General features: G+C 40.5%; 1 protein-coding gene across 3 annotated transcripts; it reads left to right on the top strand.

Moving 5' to 3' along the window:
* Nucleotides 1-253: 253 nt before the first annotated feature.
* On the top strand, nucleotides 254-19778 carry alg8 (ALG8 alpha-1,3-glucosyltransferase). Of its 3 annotated transcripts, none has more exons than XM_085999485.1 (13): nucleotides 254-365; nucleotides 3089-3167; nucleotides 4477-4670; nucleotides 7016-7125; nucleotides 7839-7906; nucleotides 8475-8601; nucleotides 9988-10091; nucleotides 11071-11191; nucleotides 11480-11619; nucleotides 11899-12038; nucleotides 14139-14236; nucleotides 16472-16544; nucleotides 18662-19778. In XM_085999485.1, exons 1-13 carry the CDS (start codon nucleotides 277-279, stop codon nucleotides 18894-18896), a joined length of 1578 nt encoding a protein of 525 aa, XP_085855611.1. In that variant the 5' UTR covers nucleotides 254-276; the 3' UTR covers nucleotides 18897-19778. The 3 variants fall into 3 exon arrangements, with proteins under 3 accessions (XP_085855611.1, XP_085855613.1, XP_085855612.1); XM_085999486.1 differs by lacking the exon at nucleotides 254-365 and adding an exon at nucleotides 2443-2817; XM_085999487.1 differs by lacking the exon at nucleotides 3089-3167 and having other exon boundaries at nucleotides 277-365.
* The last annotated feature ends 1886 nt before the right edge of the window (nucleotides 19779-21664 follow it).

The raw sequence follows: 21664 nt of genomic DNA, 5'->3' as shown, positions 1-21664 counted from the left end.
AGTTTTTATTTTGCTGACCGCTGCAAGAGTAAATACCCTAGATAATAAAACTTCTAAAATAAAAAATACTTAAATAAAAGTAAAAAAACCCCTTTCTTTGAAGTATCATAAATACAAGAAACAAGCTTGCATAAAGTTGTGTACTTTTAATAAAAAGGAATAGGGAGTCAAAAGAAATGCTAGAGCAAGGAGTTGTCTTTACTTGCATTCACTCTGGGAGTAGCTTGACTCGCAGCAGCTGCAGTGTGAGTTTGAATAAAGTTGTGTGAAACAGCAATGGCGGCGCCCAGTGTGAGCGGTTGGAGCTGGCTGGCGCCGCTCGCTGTTGGCGTGACCCTGTTCAAGTGTCTGCTGATCCCTGCTTAGTAAGAGCTGCCTCGGGTCCGGGGCTTTATCCTTAAACTCGCTTTGTTTTTAAAGTATTATTTTTCGCCACACGGACGGGTCCGGGGAGGAGAGGGCCCTGTGGATGCAGCGACTGCAGTTTAAAGGCCAATTGCTTTTAATGGGACTTTCCCCGAATGTACCTGAAAACGGAGTCAGATGTTTTAAGGGTTTATCTTTTTAACGCTCAGATCAAATGTCAGACGTTGTAAGAGATCTATGCTATAATTTGACTTCATTGTCACACCATCAGATTACACATCTCATCTTTTTTCTAGTTCTCTGCCCCTTGCCGGGAGCCGTTGCTTGCTGGGCTGTAGTAACATGGGCAATGGGGACCCGCCAGTGCTTTACCCAGATGGGCATTCTTGAACGTACCTATGGACGATTAAAAGAGAGAAAGACTTGCATTTATATAGCGCCTTTCACGACCACCGGATGTCCCAAAGCACTTTACAGACAATAAAATACTTTTGGAGTGTAGGCACTGTTGTAATGTAGGAAACGTGGCAGCCAATTTGTGCACAGCAAGCTCCCACAAAAGGCAATGTGATAATGACCAGATAACCTGTTTTAGTGATGTTTATTGAGGGATAAATATTGGCCGGGACACCAAGGATAACTCCTGTGCTCTTCTTCGAAATAGTGGATGTGGTGTATTTGGACTTTCAGAAGGCTTTTGATAAGGTCCCGCATAAGAGATTAGCGTGTAAAGTTAAGGCACATGGGATTGGGGGCAAGGTACTGACTTGGATAGAGAACTGGTTGGCAGACAGGAAGCAAAGAGTTGGAATAAACGGGTCTTTTTCTGAGTGGCAGGCAGTGACTAAGGGGTACCGCAGGCATCGGTCCTAGGACCCCAGCTATTCACAATATATATTAATGATCTAGATGAGGGAACTAGATGTAATATCTCCAAGTTTGCAGATGACACAAAGCTGGGTGTGCGTGTGTGCTGTGAGGAGGATGCCGAGAAACTCCAGTATGATTTGGACAGGTTGGGTGATTGGGCAGGCGCAGTATAATGTGGATAAATGCGAGGTTATCCACTTTGGTGGCAAAAACAGGAAGGTAGATTATTATCTGAACGGCAATAGATTGGGAGAAGGGGAAGTGCAACGAGACCTGGGTATCCTTGTGCACCAGTCGCTGAAGGTAAGCATTGCAGGTGCAGCAGGCGGTTAAGAAGGCAAATGGTATGTTGGCCTTCGTAGTGAGAGGGTTTGAGTACAGGAACAAGGATGTCTTGCTGCAGTTGTACAGGGCCTTGGTGAGACCACACCTTGAGTTATGTGTGCAGTTTTGGTTGCCTTATCTGAGGAAGGATGTTCTTGCCATGGAGGGAGTGCAGCGAAGATTCACCAGACTGATACCTGGGATGGCAGGAATGACATATGAGGAGAGATTGGGTCGATTGGGCTTATACTCGCTGGAGTTTAGAAGAATGAGAGGGGATCTCATTGAAACTTAAAATTCTAACAGGACTAGATGCAGGAAGGATGTTCCTGATGGTGGGGGAGTCCAGAATCAGGGGTCACAGTCTAAAAATAAGGGGTAAGCCATTTAGTATATAGATGAGGAGGAATTTCTGCACCCAGAGAGTGGTGAACCTGTGGAATTCTCTACCACAGAAGACAGTTGAGGCCAAGTCACTAAATATATTCAAGAAGGAGTTAGATATATTTCTTAAGGCTAAACTGATCAAGGGATATGGGGAGAAAGCAGGGACAGGGTTCTGAATTTGGATGATCAGCCATGATCTCATTGAATGGAGAGCAGGCTTGAGGGGCCAAATGGCCTACTCCTGCTGCTATCTTTTATGTTTCTATGAAATAGTGCCATGGGATCTTTTATATCCACCTGAGAGAGCAGATGGGGCCTCGGTTTAACGTCTCATCCGAAAGACAGCACCTCTGACAGTACTGCACTGGAGTGTCAACCGAGATTTTTGTGCTCAAGTCTTGAACCCACAACCTTCTGATTCTGAGGCAAGAGTGCTACCCACTGAGCCACGGCTGACATTACTGTCTGGTACTTAAGTTGGAGGAAGAGGGAAGGGAGAGATGGGATGACCACTTAGCCCAATCTTGTCCACACATGCATACACTTTCCTGTCAAGTGTCATTGGACATTGATTAGGATTGTGTTCCCCTCCCCCTCTTCCCTAGCTGAGGGGCTCTGTGGCCAGTTGTAATCCTCTATTGCTACCCAGGCTCAGATCACATCACAAGATTCTTACAGATGAGGAAGGCCATCTAATGCATCCATCCAGAAAGACCCTACCTGGTACAAACTGCGGGTCAAAACTCTACCTTCATGCTTTATATGATTCAGTATCACACTGCCACATTTACACAGCAGGTCATCACAATGGAATGAGAGGTTGCATCTTTAAACCAAAATGAGTGAATCTCACTCTAAATCAAGAGTGAAGTAGGTCTGCTTGTAACTTTGTACTCCATTTGTAGGAAATGCAGTAGTGTTACAGATTAAATTGAGTATTTTAGCTACAGTGTTTCCTTGAGCCTTTCTGTAATAAATGGTATTACATTTTAGTGTTTACAGTTCATTTATAATTGATGTGCAGGTGTTCTGCAGCAAAGTGACCATAAAGCGATGATAATTGATTGTGTATTTATCGTTTCAACAGTCTCATTGATCTATTTCCATGAAATGCATAGTTATTTCATTATTTCATTTGTAGTCATTCAACAGACTTTGAAGTCCACAGAAACTGGCTGGCAATTACTCACAGTTTACCTGTTTCACAGTGGTATTATGAAGTAAGTCTTTACGATTTAAGGGTAGCTTTCATGATGTGTGAAGGATGAAGGTGTGCTGTGTCCAGTGATAATTTAGTCATTCTTGTTGTGTCCTTTCAGTCATGAAATGGATGAGGAAGGCCATTCAGCCCATTTTATTTGATGCATTCAGAAGACCTACAGTCCCACCCATCATGGCATCGAATTGTTTCTTAAATGCTTCCAGACTTTTTTTTCTCCGGAAGCTCTTTCCACAAACTGAACCTTTTTGTGTGAAAGCTTCAGTCCCAAATTTGCCTTTTGTTGGCTTAGACCTGTGCCCTCTACCCTACCGTCACAGTTTAATTTGATGTAATGTCCGGAATTTACTGCTCCTACCCTATTTATTAACTTAGATGCCTCTTTGATGTCTCCTTTTTCAAGGTTGAAATGTTCAAATTTCTTAATTACTTCTTTATAACTTGGTCCTCTGATGCTAGGGATCAGTCTTTACCCTCTTCTTTGCACCACTTCCAGGGCTTTAATGTCTGATTTGTGTCTACATGATCAATCTGGACATAGTACTCAACGTGCAGTTAGAGCAAAACATTGTACAATTTCAGCTGTTGATTGGGTAAAGCCTGGATTGTTTTTAAATGCTTAAATATGGCTGGTTCCTTAATCAAATGTAGTTTTCAGTTGAAGCAGGGTTAGAGGGCAGAGCGTGTAGATGTAATTCAGTCCCCATTTTAAAGCCGTGCATTCTGTCCTTATTTTTATATAATACTTTGATATTAAACCAGTATATAATCAAATAGAAAAACTTACAACGGTTTGGGAAGCAGCAAACTAGAGTTGGGGCATAGGAGTTTCTCTACAGTACAGATGAGACAAACAGAGGCACTGTAGTGTCATCACTGGCAGGAGGGAGTAATTACAGCATGACAAGTTTACATAAGCAGTTTCCATTTTAAATGTCGACACAGGAATTTATAATGGGAGAAGTGTGTGCAGATGTAAGATTTTTAATATATTAAATAGATAATACAAAATTAAGGACCAAAAATGATGACTGAATGACATTTGCTCGTCCTAGTCCAATTATCCCATCCTTTAACCCTGCTTCACCATGTTATATGATCGAAGACCACTTCCAGTAATAGCCATCAGCAAGAATAGTCATTGTACCAAAGTCCACTAAATGTTGTATATGTCATGATGATATTTACTTGACTTCAATAAATTTAATTGATCTGAAATGCTGAATTGTAAATGCAAATAATTAAGTAAAATATAACTTTTATTTTCTTCTCTCGCTCTTGCTCCTCATCCTTCTGCCCCCCAAATCTAGGCAACTTCAGAATGGACTTTGGACTATCCACCGTTTTTTGCGTGGTTTGAATACCTACTCTCCCTCGTTGCGCAATATTTCGATAAGGAAATGCTGGTTGTCCAGAACCTTAATTACGCCAGTAATGCAACAATCCTATTTCAGCGACTTTCAGTCATCCTCGTGGACATAGTATTCATTTATGGAGTGACAGAGTATGTCTTAATATTACCTTTTATATTTATTTTAAAAATGTGCGTGTTCTTTATTAGCTGTATACCAAGTATGTAAATGTTCACATTTCCATTTTGAAAAGTTAATCACCAGTAATCATCAAAAATATTTGTAAAACCACCAGCTCTGAGATTTGAAGGATCCCTAAATGCTTAAAGTACTGATTTAAAAAGAATATTTTCCCATCCTCTCCTGAAGGTGCTGACTCTTTTGGAAGTATGATTGCATGGTTACTGGCAGTCCTCTGATACCATGCCCAAGTGGCCATTCTTCATCTTTTGTGTCAGCAGTCTCTTAAACCGTGGAAGAGAGTTTCTTAATCATAGTGAAGCCCAATTGTGTCCTCATCTAAGACCACCTATTTCCACCTCTGTAATATCGCCTGTCTCCGCCCCCACCTCAGCTCATCTGCTGATGAAACCATCTTCCATGCCGTTGTTATCTCTAGACTTGACTATTCCAACGCACACCTGGCTGGCCTCCCACGTTCTATCCTACGTAAACTTGAGGTCATCCAAAACTCTGCTGCCCGTGTCCTAACTCGCAGCAAGTCTCATTCACCCATCACTCCTGTGCTCACTGACCTACATTAGCTCCCGGTTAAGCAACGCTTCGATTTTTAAAATTCTCATCCTTGTTTTCAAATCCCTCCCTATCTCTGTAATTTCCTCCAGCCCCACAACCCTCCGAGATAGCTGCGCTCCTCTAAAACTGGCCTCTTGAGCATCCCCGATTTTAATCGCTGAACCATTGGTGGCCGTGCCTGCCGCTGCTTAGGCCCTAAGCTCTGGAATTCCCCCCCCAAACCTCTCCACCTCTCTTTCCTCCTTTAAGATGCTCCTTAAAACCTACCTCTTTGACCAAGTTTTTTCACCTGTCCTAATTATCTCCTTATATGGCTAGGTGTCAAATTTTATTTTGTAACACTCCTGTGGAGCGCCTTGGGATATTTTACTATGTTAAAGTTGTTTCATCTGATGTCCACATGTGCACTTTCCAGCAGGGATCAGCCATGGGATATAGCCAATTGTACTACCCCTACCACTGTCCAGGCTGAGAGCAGCTAACTCGGCATATATGGGATTGAACTTTGGGACATTCCTGGCCTGTGTGGCTCAGTATCACACTGGGCAATGGATTAACCACGAAGCTATTGGAGGAGCTCCATTTTAATTGTTTATAATCACATCAGGTCAGCCAGCAATGTGTCTGCTCAACTTTCAAACAAAGCTGTTCAGTCAGCTCCCAAAGAGTTCTGGCATTCCAACTCATTTATTACACCTCAGTCTGTCGGCATTTGGCTGGGTGCTTTGAAAGAAAAAGCTAACAAAAGATAAAATGGCTCCTGGTGCCCGGTCATAGCTGATGAGAAATGTGTATCTCATCCTGACCTTCTGTGTCATGGGAATGTGGATGGGGATAGTGCAATTGGTTAATAATATAAGGAGATTAATCAGCAATCATTGAATTAAATGCTTTTTAATAATGATCCTCCACTATTTTGAATTACCAGTCACAGTTATGCTGTTAACAAGGGTGCTGGGGAGAGCCCAGGCATTTCCCACCCTGTGTAGTTTTCATGTACCCAGCAGCCAGCTAAAGAATATAGTTGTTGGAAGATTGAGAACTGGTCACCATCCCTCTTACCTGAGAATGGTGCACGACCATAGAGAGGTCAATGGAAAAGGAGAAAATTACCATGTACATTAATTGATATATTCTCACCCTTAAAAATGTATTTATAGTGTTTGTTTTAAAAAGTTGCATTAATAGCAAGCCTTTCTGTTCACCCCTGCTAACAGTTTCCATCTTGATTCTCATGTTTTAAATATTTTGAAAGACATTACATGGGCATCATTGGAATTAACTGTAAGTGACCTGTTGAAAGTAACATTATCTAACGGCATTGCCGTTCTGACATGCAACCCAAAACAAAATCCCCTATCAAAGTGTTTTGTATCATTTTTCCTATTGCAGCCAGAGTCTCTTTTTATAGTTTAGTGGAAAGCATATCAGCAAGTTATAGAGGCTGGTGATCAACATTACAAACTGTTTTATTGTTTAGAAACCTCACATTTAGAATATATTGTTATGGTGCTCCTATGTTACATAGAACTACAAAATGTGCAAAAGAAAATCCCTCCCTTGCTATTTGCTTCCATCACTTTCACTGTCTGCACGGTAACTGCAGTTAGAAAGCAATTCAGCACAGGATTCCCAAAGGTGAAAAGTGTGTGTTAAACCACTGTGCTATCTAGTTCTCAGGGTAGAAAAAAATGGAAAATGTATAATCAATGAGCATATTTTTATTTGTACTATTTTAAAGGTGTTGTAAGTGTGTAAACAGAACAAGGGAATCAAAGGAAATAATTGAGAGACCAGCTTTTATACTTGCAGTGCTGTTACTTTGGAACTTTGGATTATTGATTGTTGATCGTATCCTTGCATTATAAACTACATCTTTTAAAACAACTATTGGGTAATATTTTATAGATTCTAATGTGTTAAATGTGGCTTCATTTTCCTCGCCATGACAAAACATCACTGTTATTCCTGACTAGTTTTAGTCAGTGAATATGACATGCTTTAACTTATTAATTTATAATACTTTAGTTTATTCCATGATGGTAAAGACTGTGGGTTTATTTCTTGGTGAAATTTATGATTTTAAATCATAATTAACACACCATAGCTGGTGACAGTAAAAATGAGTGTATTTTAGCAGCAACTACAAGACTGTTATCCGTCTTTATTTTTCTGGTAGTTTTGATATCTGTATTGCCTAACAAAGGAGTGTCGCTTGCTAAATTAGTAATTGTGAATATTTTTAGTGGTATCTTGACTAATAGCATTGCTATGTGACGCCCTGGAATGATGGGATATTGTGACTTGCCCAGAATCCCGGATACTGCTGTGTTCCTGATCAGATGATACTTTGGAAAGGTGATTTCCACAGGATCAGCGTTTAGAGGGAGATTCGCTCTGAATGACATTGGTAGAGACTGAAGAGCAGGTGTGTGACATGGGGAGAACTGAGAAAGAGGAAGTCTTGCCTTTATTTAAAAAAAAACCTGTGTGTTTGTACGTATGTTTCTCTTTCAATTCTCACACACGTACACACAAAGTATTATTCCTTAATTCAAACCTAGATATTCACTTTCAATACAATGGCTTCTTATTTGGTTTGATGCTTCTTTCTGTTGCAAGGATGTTTCAGGTAATTTGGGAATTTCAGTATAATAACTAATAAAAAAGAAAGACTTGCATTTATACAGCGCCTTTCACGACCACCGGATGTCCCAAATGTAGTACTTTTTGAAGTGTATTCACTGTTGTAATGTAGGAAACTCGCACAGCAAGCTCCCACAAACAGCAAGCTCCCACAAACAGCAATGTGATAATGACCAGATAATCTGTTTTAATGATGTTGATTGAGGAATAAATATTGGCCAGGATATCGGGGAGAACTCCCCTCCTCCTCTTCGAATTAGTGCCATGGGATCTTTTACGTCCACCTGAGAGAGTAGATGGGGCCTCGGTTTAACGTCTCATCCGAAAGCTGAGAAGGGTTAATCCGACAGAGCAGCACTCCCTCAGTACTGTGCTGGAGGGTCAGCCTGGATTTTTGTGCTCAAGTAATGAATAATTGAATGTTATTCCCTTCAGTGCTTGCTCATGGTATACATCAATCACAGAAATGTAAACAGATTTAACACTCAATATTGTTAGAAAACAATAAAAAGGCCTCAGTATTGCAATACTTGAAATATTTGATTTTATTACAGGGAAGACATTTGGAAAGCGCTTTACTCTTTGCAGTCCTGATGAACTTTAAGCACATTTTTCTTTACGTGGCTCCTGCCTATGGTATTTACCTGCTACGTTCATACTGCTTCACTGAGAACAAACTAGGTACTGAACTTAATTTTTTACAACTTAGCTTAGTCCTTTAGTAGATTTTCAATTGTAAAGTGAAAAGCAGGGATCAATTACAGGCATTGGTGCCAGGGAGAGCTGAAGAGGGTGAAAAAATTTAAAAATAGCAAGGGGAGTGGAGTAGAAAATTATATTAAAAGAAATGTGTTCTTTGTGAAATGATCGCAAGATAATTACGGATGAGGAAGTCGATCTTAGTTCACCCATCCAGAATGATCCCAAAGTCCCTCCATTGCAGCATCCAATTGTTTCTTAAAAGATTCCAGCTTTTTGCCTCCACTGGCTACCCTGCAGTTTGATACAACCGAGTGGCTTGCTAGGCCACTTCAGATGGCAGTTAATTATAATTGGTATTAGAAATTTTACAGAAATCATGTTTGTGATCATCCAGGATGAATATTCAAAAGGCTAAATGTTTAATTCCTGCTGAATCTGCCTTCCTAAGTCTTTTCTTAATCATTTGCATAAGCTAAGTTTTTCATTTTGTGTACCAGCATTCTCGTTCATTCTCATGCTTTCTTTTTTTAAAGTAGAGTTTTATCGTAAGAACCACTTTGACCTGCTGACCGGTTCAGGGAAATTCCTCTCTCTCTGAGGCAGCCTGTTTTGCTTGTTTTCAGCTCATACAGCCTGACATACAGTTGAAAGAAACATTAACAGAAATGTCAGCACCAATATTTTTCCTCAAGTGTTTATCTAATTCTCCCTTAAATGTTCTGATTGCTTCAACTTCATAGTCACTCATAGTAAAGCATTCTAGATCCTCATAAATTTTTGTATGAAAATATTCTTTCTACTCTCTCCTTTTATACTTCTAGTACTAATTCTGAGTTCATTACCTCTTTTTACAAATTTGCTGACCAATAATGAAGCTGTAATGAAGCTCCTCAAAAGTCAAGAATGGCTTTATTAGCATAACATAATTTTTTTCCTAACCCTAATATTAGGGTTAAGAATAAAGGGGATGAGTAAACTTGTTCTGCTAAACTCTTAAGAGTTTCTTTTTGTGTTAAGCGTTAATCATTAAAAAATTTTGATTTGTTAATTCAGCTCCCTGACACTCAGCTGTGGTAACCTATTCAAACTAACTACCCCAGTGTCACCACTCTGTGTTTATATAAAAATAATTTAAAAAAAAATCAACTTAAATGGATAGGAAAAAGGGAATTTAATCTCACGTTTTGGAGCTATCTGATTTTTTTTTTAAAGGGGTATTGATTGTGAATATTAAGTTTTGGAATTTTAAAGTGCTGCATGTCATTTAATTTTGTCATTGCCTGGCTTGTAATTAATGAAATAGTTTTTATTGTAATATCCTAAGATCATAGATTGTCATTATTGTTTTTTGTGTTTATTTTTAAGATGGATCTATCCAGTGGAGGAGCTTCAGCTGTTCCCGTCTTTTTGCCTTGGGATTTATAGTCTGTTCTGTTTTTGCTGTTTCATTTGGGCCCTTCATAGCCATGGTGAAGATGAGTTTGATAAATAAATTTAAAGCACTGTATTCTGTACTTTATATTTTACTACATTTGAGATGTAATTTTTGAAGTACAGTACTCTGATTTGTATTGAGCACAGTTTTTTAATATAGGGGCCGATTGTGCAGTTCTCTTGCAGTGCCAGAAGACTTTGATGTCAACTTATTATCAATATTTGTAATATGTTCCCTGCGGACATTAGCCCAAGACCAGAAAGCATACTTGATGTATTGGGGGATATCTGGAGATGGTCATTGCCTGACACTTGTATGGCGTGAATGTTACTTCTAATATCATGTCTATTATGGCCTCTCCAGTATCACTTGCATCTTCCAGTTCCTGGTTGCCTCTCTTCAGCTTCTGATCTCTCACCCATTTCTCTTGGGTTCCGTGTTTTTTTACACTGTCCGTATTCATTAGAATTAGATTTCCCATTTTTGGGGAGCCATGATAACTGATGGGGCATCTTATACCTAGGCGATAGATTGTTTTCAGATATTTTTTGGCTGGGAGGTAGGGATAGGTATAATACATGGGGTACCTTATATGACCGAGAAGATGTAAAGCAAAAAAAAACCTGAAGAAAGACCGCTTTTGTTTTAATTCTTTTTTTTAACAATTTGATTTTTAATAGGGTGATTGATGGCAAGATGTGTTTCTTGTGAAATGAGAGATGAATTTTGAAGGGATAATTATGGAATTCTTTATATGGAATGGAGGATGCAGGGCTATAGTTGAAATATTGGAATATTTGCAACGTGCCTTATCATGTTGATGTTGTACATATTGGGCTGCATATCAGCATATGTTTAATTTGAAAGTAAGTAATTTAAAATAAATAATAGCAATTCAAACATCAAGTAATGTATTAGGCCTTTACTTAAAAATATACTTCTGTAGAAAATTTCTATGCAAGAATACAAAATGCCTCGAGCTGTTTAATAATTGACGTTTCTTTCTTTCTCAGGGTCAGCTGCCTCAGGTGCTTGCACGACTTTTCCCCTTCAAGCGAGGTCTCTGTCATGCATATTGGGCCCCAAATTTCTGGGCTCTGTACAATGTGGTGGACAAAGTACTGTCTGTCATTGGTACGGTCTAGTTCAGTTTACTGACCATTTAATACATAGGTATCTAAGACGTTCAGTACACCGGCCTCTTCAGAGATTTTTGCTGACAATAGTGGAAATTAATTCTTTATCTGAATGTTGAAAACTGATAACCCAGGAAATGATATTTTCATAGTCCTGATATTTACCAGAAAGGAGTTACTTATCTTGCCAGCTGCTATGCCATTTCTGTAACTGCCACATTAAATTATTTTGTTAAACCGAAAGCTGATGTTTCAAATAGCAAATAACTTTTATTTACTGCTACAGATGTAAAGTTACAACTACTGGATCCTGCCAAGATTTCACAGGCATCAATGACAGGAGGCTTAGTGCAGGAGTTCCAACACACTGTCCTACCATCTGTGTCACCATTCACGACATTGGTCTGTACATTGCTCTCAATAATGGTCAGTACCGGCACATAATTCCACGTTCAATAAAACGTGACTCAGTTACACTTGATATTCTTTGGCCTTTATTTAATTTTTTGCTTTTGGCTGATGGACAGATAGTAAATGTTCACTTGACGAGATGCGTTTCATAGGTTTGTGTTGATTTTCTACTTTAAAGCCGAATGCTGGCACGAGTGTTTCGTCATGTGTGATATGGCTGGCGGAGAACATTATCTGTTTTTTGCTTCAGTTATTAATCATTGTCTTATACCTCTACGTATCTTTTGTTTCAAGCCCGCTATTCTCCATCTTTGGCTAAGACCTCGAGGACCTAGAGGGTTCCTTCAGTGCCTGATCCTTTGCGCATTGGGGTCGTTCATGTTTGGCTGGCATGTACATGAAAAGGCCATCCTCATCGCTATACTGCCTTTGAGGTACCTTAAATTAATTGGCTTACTGATGTTGTGTAATACTACGTAGTACTTTTTGTAATATCAATAATGGGGATTCTACTATAATGTCCTAAGCAGAAATATTTTATTAAGGTAGTTGAATTAGAACTTGATTTGAACAGCCCATCGAGCAATCTTCCCTTTAAGCTGCGCAGCGCTCTGGAGCTCCCGCCCAGCTGGCTCACCGGCTTTTAAATGGGGAAAAAATGCGCTTGCGAGGTATTTTGAATAGGCCACGCAGCCCCTTAAAGGGGCCGTGCACCCAAAAAAAAATTAAAGGGAACATTGGTAATGGGTTAGTACAGGGATGTTCAGACTGCAGCCCAGGGGCCGCATGTAGTTCTAAACTACTGGCAATCTGGCCCCCCGAAGCCCTGACAACTCAATCCTATTTTCACTTACATTTCTTATTTGCTGGTTCGACCTGTTTGTGTTTTGTGGACCTGGAGGTTTAGCTGTAGTTAGCACTGTTTCCTCATTGGTAAATAAATCTTAAATCGGAACACCAAGGTCTGCTAGTTTTGACAACTCCGATATATGCTAATTAATGGAAACATGGATTTCAACCTTGTAAGTGGCCTTTGAGGCTCCATGGTACATGACCCATGATTGGGCACTCCTGGATTGGTATTCTGTCCTTTAACCTCTGGGACCTGGATTTAAATGCAGGCTACACTAATAAGATGGAAATCTCTTCTCGCTGCTGGCTGTAAATGCATGAAGTGAGTTTGGGCAATTCAGTCCAGTTCGTATAGTGCATAAGACAAAACTGACATGATTTGGCACGAAACATGCATGGCTGATGTGGGAAATGAAGTTGTCAAATTGGTGTCATTCAACAGTGTCTAAGCTTACATGTGAAGAAACAACATTTGCTGAGGTTGACACCAATGCCCCTGGAACCATATACCTGTATAATCAACATCGTTTCTTGAGGGAAAAGGGTTTTTTGTTGTGGGGGGGGGGGGGGGGGTAAGAAAGTGCAAGTGTTTAAATCCACCTAAGGGTCCATTTGATCTTTCACTTCTCAAAACCATACTAATATGTTTAGTATTGCAATTTAAAATAGTAACTCTGCTTAAAACCACAGTAATAGATTTAGTATATCTATTTAAGGGTGCTGTTATTTTGCCATTTTCATAGAAGAGGAAGAAGAAGGTCTTGCATTTATATAGTACTTTTTGAAGTGTAGTCACTGTTAATGTAGGAAACGCGGCAGCCAATTTGCGCACAGCAAGCTCCCACAAACGGCAAGGTGATAATGACCAAATAATCTGTTTTAGTGATGTTGGTTGAGGGATAAATATTGGCCAGGACACCAGGAAGAACTCCCCTACTCTTCTTCTAAATAGTGCCATGGGATCTTTTACGTCCACATGAGAGGGCAGACGGGGCCTCGGTTTAATATCTCATCCGAAAGACGGCACCTCTGACAGTGCAGCACTCCCTCAGTACGGCACTGGAGTATCAGCCTAGATTTTTGTGCTCGGGTCCCTGGAGTGGGGCTCGAACCCACAACCAGCTGACTCAAAGGCGAGAGTGCTACCCACTGAGCCACTGGTTGACGCTCATGTTGAAGCAAGACGGTTTGTAATGACTTGAAAGTAGCAATATAACTTAAGATAATAGCAAAATACTGCGGATGCTGGAAATCTGAAATAACACCATTTTCTGTTAATATAACTTGAGTCTGGTTGGCGGTCTGACTCCTGAGTACACAAAGCCATGCTCGAAGTTTGCGCCATGTACAGTATAACTCCAGCCCAGTGCAAAGATGCTCTTTGAAAGTACCCAAGTGGTCCATTGGTTATACTAGAACTTTATAGACTTATTTTTCAATCTCATCCTGGCAGTTATTTTTAAATCTTTTCAGAAAATAATTGATCCTACCCTTATTCTCAAAACATTAAGTAAAACTGGTGCTGGAAAATACTCTTCCTACAAGAGATATGAGCTTCCCCCACCCCCAGTAATATACAGCTGATGTAAACTGGTTATTCTATGAAGTAAATAAACCAGCAATGACCAAAGAAACCAGTCTTATGTTCCTTATGTTGCAGAATTTTAATTTTTATTCCTTAGTTTGTTTGCTGTGGAAAATCGAAACGATGCTGGAATATATCTCATCTTAGTAACAACAGGGCATCTTTCCCTCTTCCCACTCCTCTTCACAGGGCCAGGTAAGGATAAGATTCTCACTTAAGACTACTTTTTTGTGTATGTACGAAACAAATAGATAAATTTTATTCATGGTTTTTCCCTCGCGTTAAAAATGATATGAAAATACCTTCAGTTGCTCTGACCTAGTGGCTTTGCCTGGTAAAGTGCTAAGACGTATAGACCAGAAGGTCCTGGGTTTGATTCCCAATCTGTGTTGAGTTAGCTGATTTTAGTCGGGGTAACAGTCGGGGGCTCCTGTAGGCAGAGGGGAGAAAATATCAGCTAGGCTTCCCACTTCTCATCGCTGTCCAATGACTCCTGCTGGAAAGTGTTGATGCGCTATCAATTACTCATAAAAGACTGAGAGTTAAGAGAGTAACTAAAGGCTTTTATTAACAAAAGAATGAAGGTCTGCCTCGAGTGGTCGACCGGTCCAGAAATACAAAGGGCTGGGGAGCAGTCACCTTTATACTAGGACTTGTGGGAGGAGTCAGCCGAGGCATGTCCAGGCATGTACACAGTGGAATACAAACAGTGGTTTACCACAAGTGTGCATGCACCAATTTTGAGAGAGGACTCGGGTTAGATTGTGGTGCACTCACGGTCTAGTCTCGAGGATGAGGTAGCCCCAGCATGTCAGTGGCTTCAGGAAGAGAAGAAAAACACACAGCAACAAAAAATACAAATGTACTCATTGGTTGCCTCATTTGGGTGGTTAACAAATCATTGGGCAACAGTTGATTTTTCCTTTACACTTTTTTCCCCCCTAATTTGCCCCCCTTGCCTAAAGATGCCGCGTTGTGTATTCAGGGTCACTGGATAGTGATCAGGAGAGGGAATGTTGGCTGATATTCCTTCGCCTAACACTGAGACCAATTATTGCACCCACACTACTGTCCCAGTTGCGAATACCTAGCTCCGCACAGCACAGATTAGATATCAAACCTGCAAACTTCCTTGTCGGTGTGATTTAGCACCATCCAATCTGATGCTTTTACCAACAAAGTCACGAGAGCGGCCCCCCCTGCCCTACATTTGACGTACATTAAAAGTACTCTCATTATGTTTAATTTTATGCCTGTTTATGAGCCTCTCAACACATTGGCTGCTAGTCTACTATAATTGAAATTCTAGTTATGTTTGGATTGCTAATACAAAAAGTAATCAAAAATGTTAATGTGATGTTGGCCTTTATCTCGAGGGGTTTGGAATACAAAAGTGATGCTTTAGTTGTAGTGATGCTTGGTCAAACCCTATCTGGAGTATTGTGTTCAGTTTTAGGCCCCACGCCCCTTGGAGAGGGTACAGCACACGTTCACCAGAATGATGCCAGGGCTGAAAGGGTTATAAATTAAGAGGACCGGTTGCATAAACCTGGTTTGTAGTCCCTTGAGTTTAGAAGGTTGAGGAGGTGATTGAATCGAGAGCTTTAAAATGATAAAAGGGATTTGATGGAATAGATAAAAAGAAATTATTTCCTTTGGTGGTGAAATTCAAAACAAGGGAGCATAATCTTAAAATTAGAGCTCGGCCATTTAGGAGTGACATCAGGAAGCACTTTATCAACAAAGGGTAGTGGAAATCTGGAAAGCTCTCCTTCAAAACTGCTGTGGACTCTGGATCAATTGAAACTTTAAAGGCTGGGATCGATAGATTTTTGTTGTGTAAGGGTATCAAGAGATACAGATCAAAGGTGGGTAAATTGAGTTGAGGTTCAGATCATGATTAATTGAATGGCGGAACAGGCTTGAGAGGCTGAATGGCATACATCTGTCCTATGACTGACTTGTACTATGGTAAGAATTTGAATCCAGAATGTTTCTACGCTCTCTGTCATTAATATAAACTGTAATTAGATTCCTAGAATAAATTTGATTATTTGGTAGTGAGCTGATGCAGCCTTGTAATTAATTCTCCATGTGTGTATAAACATAGCAGCAATGCAACATAGCTCAGAATCATTAAGTATGCTTGTTTCTGTTCTGCATTTCTAATGTAAAATCAGCCACAGTAAGGGTGTTCTATTCCACACTGCAGATATCATAGGGTACATACACTGATCCCATGCTCCCTGCAGGGGATGAGCTCAAAGGCAGAGAACTGGGGCGACAATTGTCTAGCCTTATCTCTGACTGTTGCTCCCTTCAAGAGCGACTCCTTGCTGACAGCGTGAGACTGGTGAATTTACTCTTGTATGTCATGCATTGCATTCAGTGCTATGCTTTTGATTTTGTTTGGTCTTTTTTCCTTTATAGAAATGCCAATCAAAATCTGCCTCATGATGCTATTCACTGTATATAGTTTCTCTGCTCTGCGAGCTTTGTTCAGGTGAGTTGAAATGCATCTCTCTCTGGAAATCTATGCTAATCATTCTGCTTTAAGGACTGCATATCAATATTTAAATATTGCAATTACTGTTGAAACGGGAAGGAAAATCTAGAGGGAGATGCTTTTTGTTCAAAGTACTCCCTCAATTTTGTAGAGATTAGATTATCTCTGGTCTTTCCAAATCATCAGGATCGAGTGCAAACCAATATGGCGGGTATATTGTGTTTAATCGGAGTTTAAGACGGAATATAACACACTAGTTATACGGCAAAAACATACAACTGTGACAAGTAGCTGGTATCGGTCCCGATCAGACAAACGGCTGGCGTGCGCGAACAGCTCTTTGGCTTACGGCTTTTCTCCCTCTCTTCTAGAACTGCCAAGAATGTTAAACTAGGGTCAGAATGGGTCCACCCTCGGAAGAGTGTTAGACCATTGATCACTTGTGGAAGCTCTCCACTTCACCATCTGCGCTAAGGGCTTTTTGGGTCTTGCTTTTATTCCCTTTTTTGGGGTGGGCCGGATATAAAATATGGACAGGACCATTTAACCTGTAAGGGCTCTTAAACCAAGGTGTCCAATGGTATGTCGAGTTCTTTGTCTTAACTTTCAGATGAAATCCCTTAATTTCTAAAAAAAAAAAGCATAATTTTCTGTCCACATGTCAAATGTCCCTCTCTCTTGGGTTGTTATGATGATGTGACCAACAGGTAGCATCCCTGTGCATCTTGGAGCAGCTCCATATGAAACAGTAGACAGGGGTAGGAGAAATTACTTACGACTGAAGATTTCCCCCTTTACTATCCTTCCCTTTTTGTCACTTTGTGGCCGAAATGGGATTTGTTACTTCCTATTAAAATAACTCATCAACTCCATGCATTTATTTATTTTACTTTTCTTTAAGTTGTTTCCTTTTTTATTGCCATGCTCTTAGTTTGCCCATACTATACACTATCCCTCAGTGAAGTGTACAGGGGAGCTACTCCTGAGCTTCTGCAGTTCTTGATCCAGCTGATAGGAAGCATACTCGAGCACCCTGGAAGATTCACATACTCGGTTTCTCTTCTCCCCCTGCCCCCGACCATGATTAAGTGTCCGTTCGCCGCTCAGTGTCGCTCCCCGATGGCACAGCTGATTTTGGAAACTGACCATATGGAAAATATTAACAACAACTTGCATTTATATAGCGCCTTTAACGTAGTAAAATGTCTCGAGCAACGTTTCCTCTAAGCTGCGCAGCTGTCTGCCAGTCCAGCGCAGCCCAAGTGCGAAATTTTGCGCATGTGTGAAACTTGGGGCTGTGCAGCCCACTAAAGGGGCCACGCACCCAAAAAAAAATTAGGGGGAACATTGATTCCAAGGTGTTTCACAGGGGTGTTATCAGACAAATTTTGACACCGAGCCACATAAGGAGATATTAATACCGGTGACCAAAAGCTTGGTCAAAGAGGTAGGTTTTAAGGAGCATCCTAATGGAGACACAAGAGGCAGAGAGGTTTAGAGAGGGAATTCCAAAGCTTAGGGCCTAGACAGCTGAAGGCAGTGCTATCCATGATGGGGCGAAGGAACATATCCTATTACTCTGTCCCATCGCACATGGAGCTCCAAAGCACTTCTCCACTGCAGCATTTGTGCAAGTATTGTTCTCTATAGATAACAGAAATTGTTGGAAATGTACAGCAGGCCTGCCTGCATTGGAAAGAGAAAGATTCTCTTTTGTCTTTCAGATGCTGATTGATCTGTTGTTTATTTCCAGCAATTGTTTTTCTTTTTATAAATATTATAGATGGGGAATTAATGCAACAAGTGGCATAATACGCTGCCTGGATCAGTAAAATAGAAATTTATCCAGAATATGCTGTGACAGGTCACAGTAACTTCTCTTGGTTTCACATTTTGTTGGAAAATATCTAAAACAATGTGCCCGTTGGACACTGACTGGGTCAGGTGAACTTCATCTTGACTAGCAATATCTGACTCAACTTGTTTCCAAAGGGGCTCCAACAAAGTTTCAGATCACACTTACATATTTTTAATTTCAAATGTTAGGTTTATTGAATTAAAAAAGTATATACAGTAAATCCACTCAAATCTAACTGAGTTTGTTACCTATACAGGAAAGAAGGATCGCTTCTAAACTGGCCTGAGTCCATCTACCTCAGTGGTCTTATTCCCCTGCAAGTTATCTGTGAGATCATCTATCCCCTAACATCCTGGCAGCAGAGGTTTCCCTTTGTGCCACTGTTGCTCATCTCCGTATACTGTTCACTGGGAGTTACCTACTCTTGGATTAAACTGTACATTTCAGTCCTGACGGAGCCAGGGACTGACAGGAAGATGAAAGCACAATAGTTGATGGACTCGTTCAAATGCTTTATTCGGACTTGCGAATGTGCTATTAACTTGGATTTACGATACAGGAATCATGGCATGGGCACAATATAGAAATCACGGGCACATTACAGGAATCACGGACACAATACAGGAATCACGGACACAATACAGGAATCACGGACATAATCCAGTATGAGGCCACTGCAGCTGTGATGTTGATCCTATTTTACTGCAACCTTTGAAAGCACTAGTGCTGGGAGTGACATGATCTTTCAACTATGGACATGTTTTCAGTACCTTTAACAATAATTGCATGACATTGTGTCTATGCTGATGTTTAAGATTAATTTCACTATTCTGGATAACTGTTGCCTGCTGATTAAAGATTTGTCCCTCTCCTGTGAATTATAAATGTTCTTGTCATCCTCCCCCACAGTATGCCATTGGAGGCAAAGTGCTTCCACTGTATTTTGTGATGCAGAATTCAGTACATTGCGACTATCAATGTTAAAATGATATTGATAGTGAATTTTGAAACAATAAACCTGCATCACTCCTGTAATAACAGCATATACTGATTTTAAAGTAGAGGTATACCCTGACCCTGGACCTCCAAATGTTTATACAAGCCGATTGGTTGGACATTTTTAGGAAAGACCTATTGAAGTGTCAATACTGCTTAAGGACCAAAAAGATTTCTGTTGTGAATACAGCTTCTGTGTATGTTTACATTAACCTCTGTGCATTGTGAATTGTAAATGTAACATGGAAAGGTGTTTATTTTACAAATACAAAATCCTGCAGCAGTAATTTGAAATGGAATCATGTTGGAGCAACTGCACTCCAGAAACAAAACAATTTGTTTAGTGCAGAATAAATGTATTTTCTTATTTGTATAAATGATTAGCAGTGTAAGTAGAAACACTTGATGATAAACATTTGGGACTGAATTAAGTGAAATCATGAAATTAATTTTATACAGGTAGACTACCTTTTATCCGAACTTCCGAAAACTGAAACCCTCTAAAAACCGAAGGTTTTTTCGTTCAGCGTAAGTCGTGCGCACGACATGACCAGAGTGGCGCACGACCCCGACCCCCGCCGCCGACCCCCCGACGACCCCCCCCCGCCGACCCACCCCCGACAAATTTCCCAGTCTTATAAAATACCTTCTGAAATTTTCCGAAAACCGAAACACGGCTGGTCCCGAGGTTTTCGGATAAAGGATAGTCTACCTGTATAACAAATAAAGGAGATTGTTTGTATTTTTGATTGTTTCTGACTTCCTTTTGCCTCAAACAACATAAAATAGGTTATAGTCCAACAGCTTTATTTGAAATCACAAGCTTTCGGAGCGCTGCTCCTTCGTCAGGTGAAGAAGGAGCAGCGCTCCGAAAGCTTGTGATTTCAAATAAAGCTGTTGGACTATAACCTGGTGTTGTGTGACTTCTCACATTTGTCCACCCCAGTCCAACACCGGCACCTCCACATCACAACATAAAATAGTGCTGCGGCATAGGGCCAAATGCAACATTCACCAGTAAGCCAGTAAAATGAAGAGGAACAGGTGAGTTTAGTGATTCTAAATTAAAGCCAGGGAACTGAAGAGCTTGTGCAGAATGTGCACCTTAACCAGTCTAGCTCTGAGTTCAGCTGCACATGTCAAAGGTTTGATATTCAAAATATTTCATTGTATTTTCTGAAACGAACTTCTCTGTAAACTGCATTTGTGTCAGAATGTGCAGATTAAAGAAAAGAAAAACTTGCATTTATATAGCGCCTGACACAACCTCAGGATGTCTGAAAGCACTGTACAGCCAATTAAGTATTTTTAAAGTGTGGTCACCTTTTGATATCCTCTGGCCAGCCATCTTCAGCTGATTCATCAGTGACCTTCCCTCCATCATAAGATTAGGACTGGAGCTGTTTGCTGACAATTGCAGTGTTTAGCTCCATTCACAATTCCTCTAATAATAAAGCAGTCCATGCCAGCCTACAGCAGAACCTGGACAATATCCAGGCTTGAACTGACAAGTAGCAGTTCCATGTTATATAAGTGCCAGATAATCATCTTGTATAAGACATGGCTCCCTCTGACCTTCAGTGGCATCACCATTGCCAACTACCTGACCATCAATATCAACAGAAGGTTAACTGGACTAGCCATATAAATAACACGGCTATAAAACAGGGCAGAGGTGACCAGTGGCTCACCTGCTGTGCCGCCTCCATCTATAAGGCTCACAAGGAGTGTGATGGTAAACTCACTACTCGTCTGAATGGATGTATTCACAACACTCAAGAAGCTCAACTCTGTCCAGGAGAAAACAGTCTATTCATCAGCACCCATGCGACAGAACTCAATATGTGCCCCTTCCACCACTGGTGCACTGTGGCTCCTGTATGTAGTGTACACTAGATGTACGCAGCAAATTGCCAATTTTACTTTGGCAGCAGCTCCCAGCGTTGTGACCTATGCTGCTCTTGTCCCTCTTGGTAGCAAAGTCATGTGATCATCATCACCTCTAAGTTTCCCTAGAAGTCATATACTGCCATTCCCTCATTGTCACTGGATCAAAATCCTGACAATCTCTACCTAACACCATTATGGGAGCGCTATCATCACAAGGACTGTTAAGGGTACTAGGAGAAAGCCCACCACTCCACCTCTGCAACTATGGGTGGACAATAAATGCAGCTTTGCCAGCACTGCTCATATTTTGAGTTTTTTTTTTAAAAGGCCTTGGGACATTTTACATGTTATTCATTTGCCTCGTAAATAAAAC

The sequence above is a fragment of the Somniosus microcephalus genome, chromosome 10 (assembly GCF_052327205.1).
Source record: "Somniosus microcephalus isolate GS21.2 chromosome 10, FLI_Smic_1.0, whole genome shotgun sequence".
In the NCBI taxonomy this organism is placed as follows: domain Eukaryota; kingdom Metazoa; phylum Chordata; class Chondrichthyes; order Squaliformes; family Somniosidae; genus Somniosus; species Somniosus microcephalus.
The sequence above is the reverse complement of the archived record's forward strand: the minus strand, read 5'-3'. Positions and strand labels throughout refer to the sequence as shown.

Coding starts and splice junctions, on each gene's coding strand:
- alg8 (XM_085999485.1), top strand. CDS start 277: ATGGCGGCGCCCAGTGTGAGCGGTTGGAGCTGGCTGGCGCCGCTCGCT. Junction 7,126..7,838: donor TGGATTATTGATTGTTGATC/GTATCCTTGCAT, acceptor ATTCAAACCTAG/ATATTCACTTTCAATACAAT. Junction 16,545..18,661: donor GCTCTGCGAGCTTTGTTCAG/GTGAGTTGAAAT, acceptor TTACCTATACAG/GAAAGAAGGATCGCTTCTAA.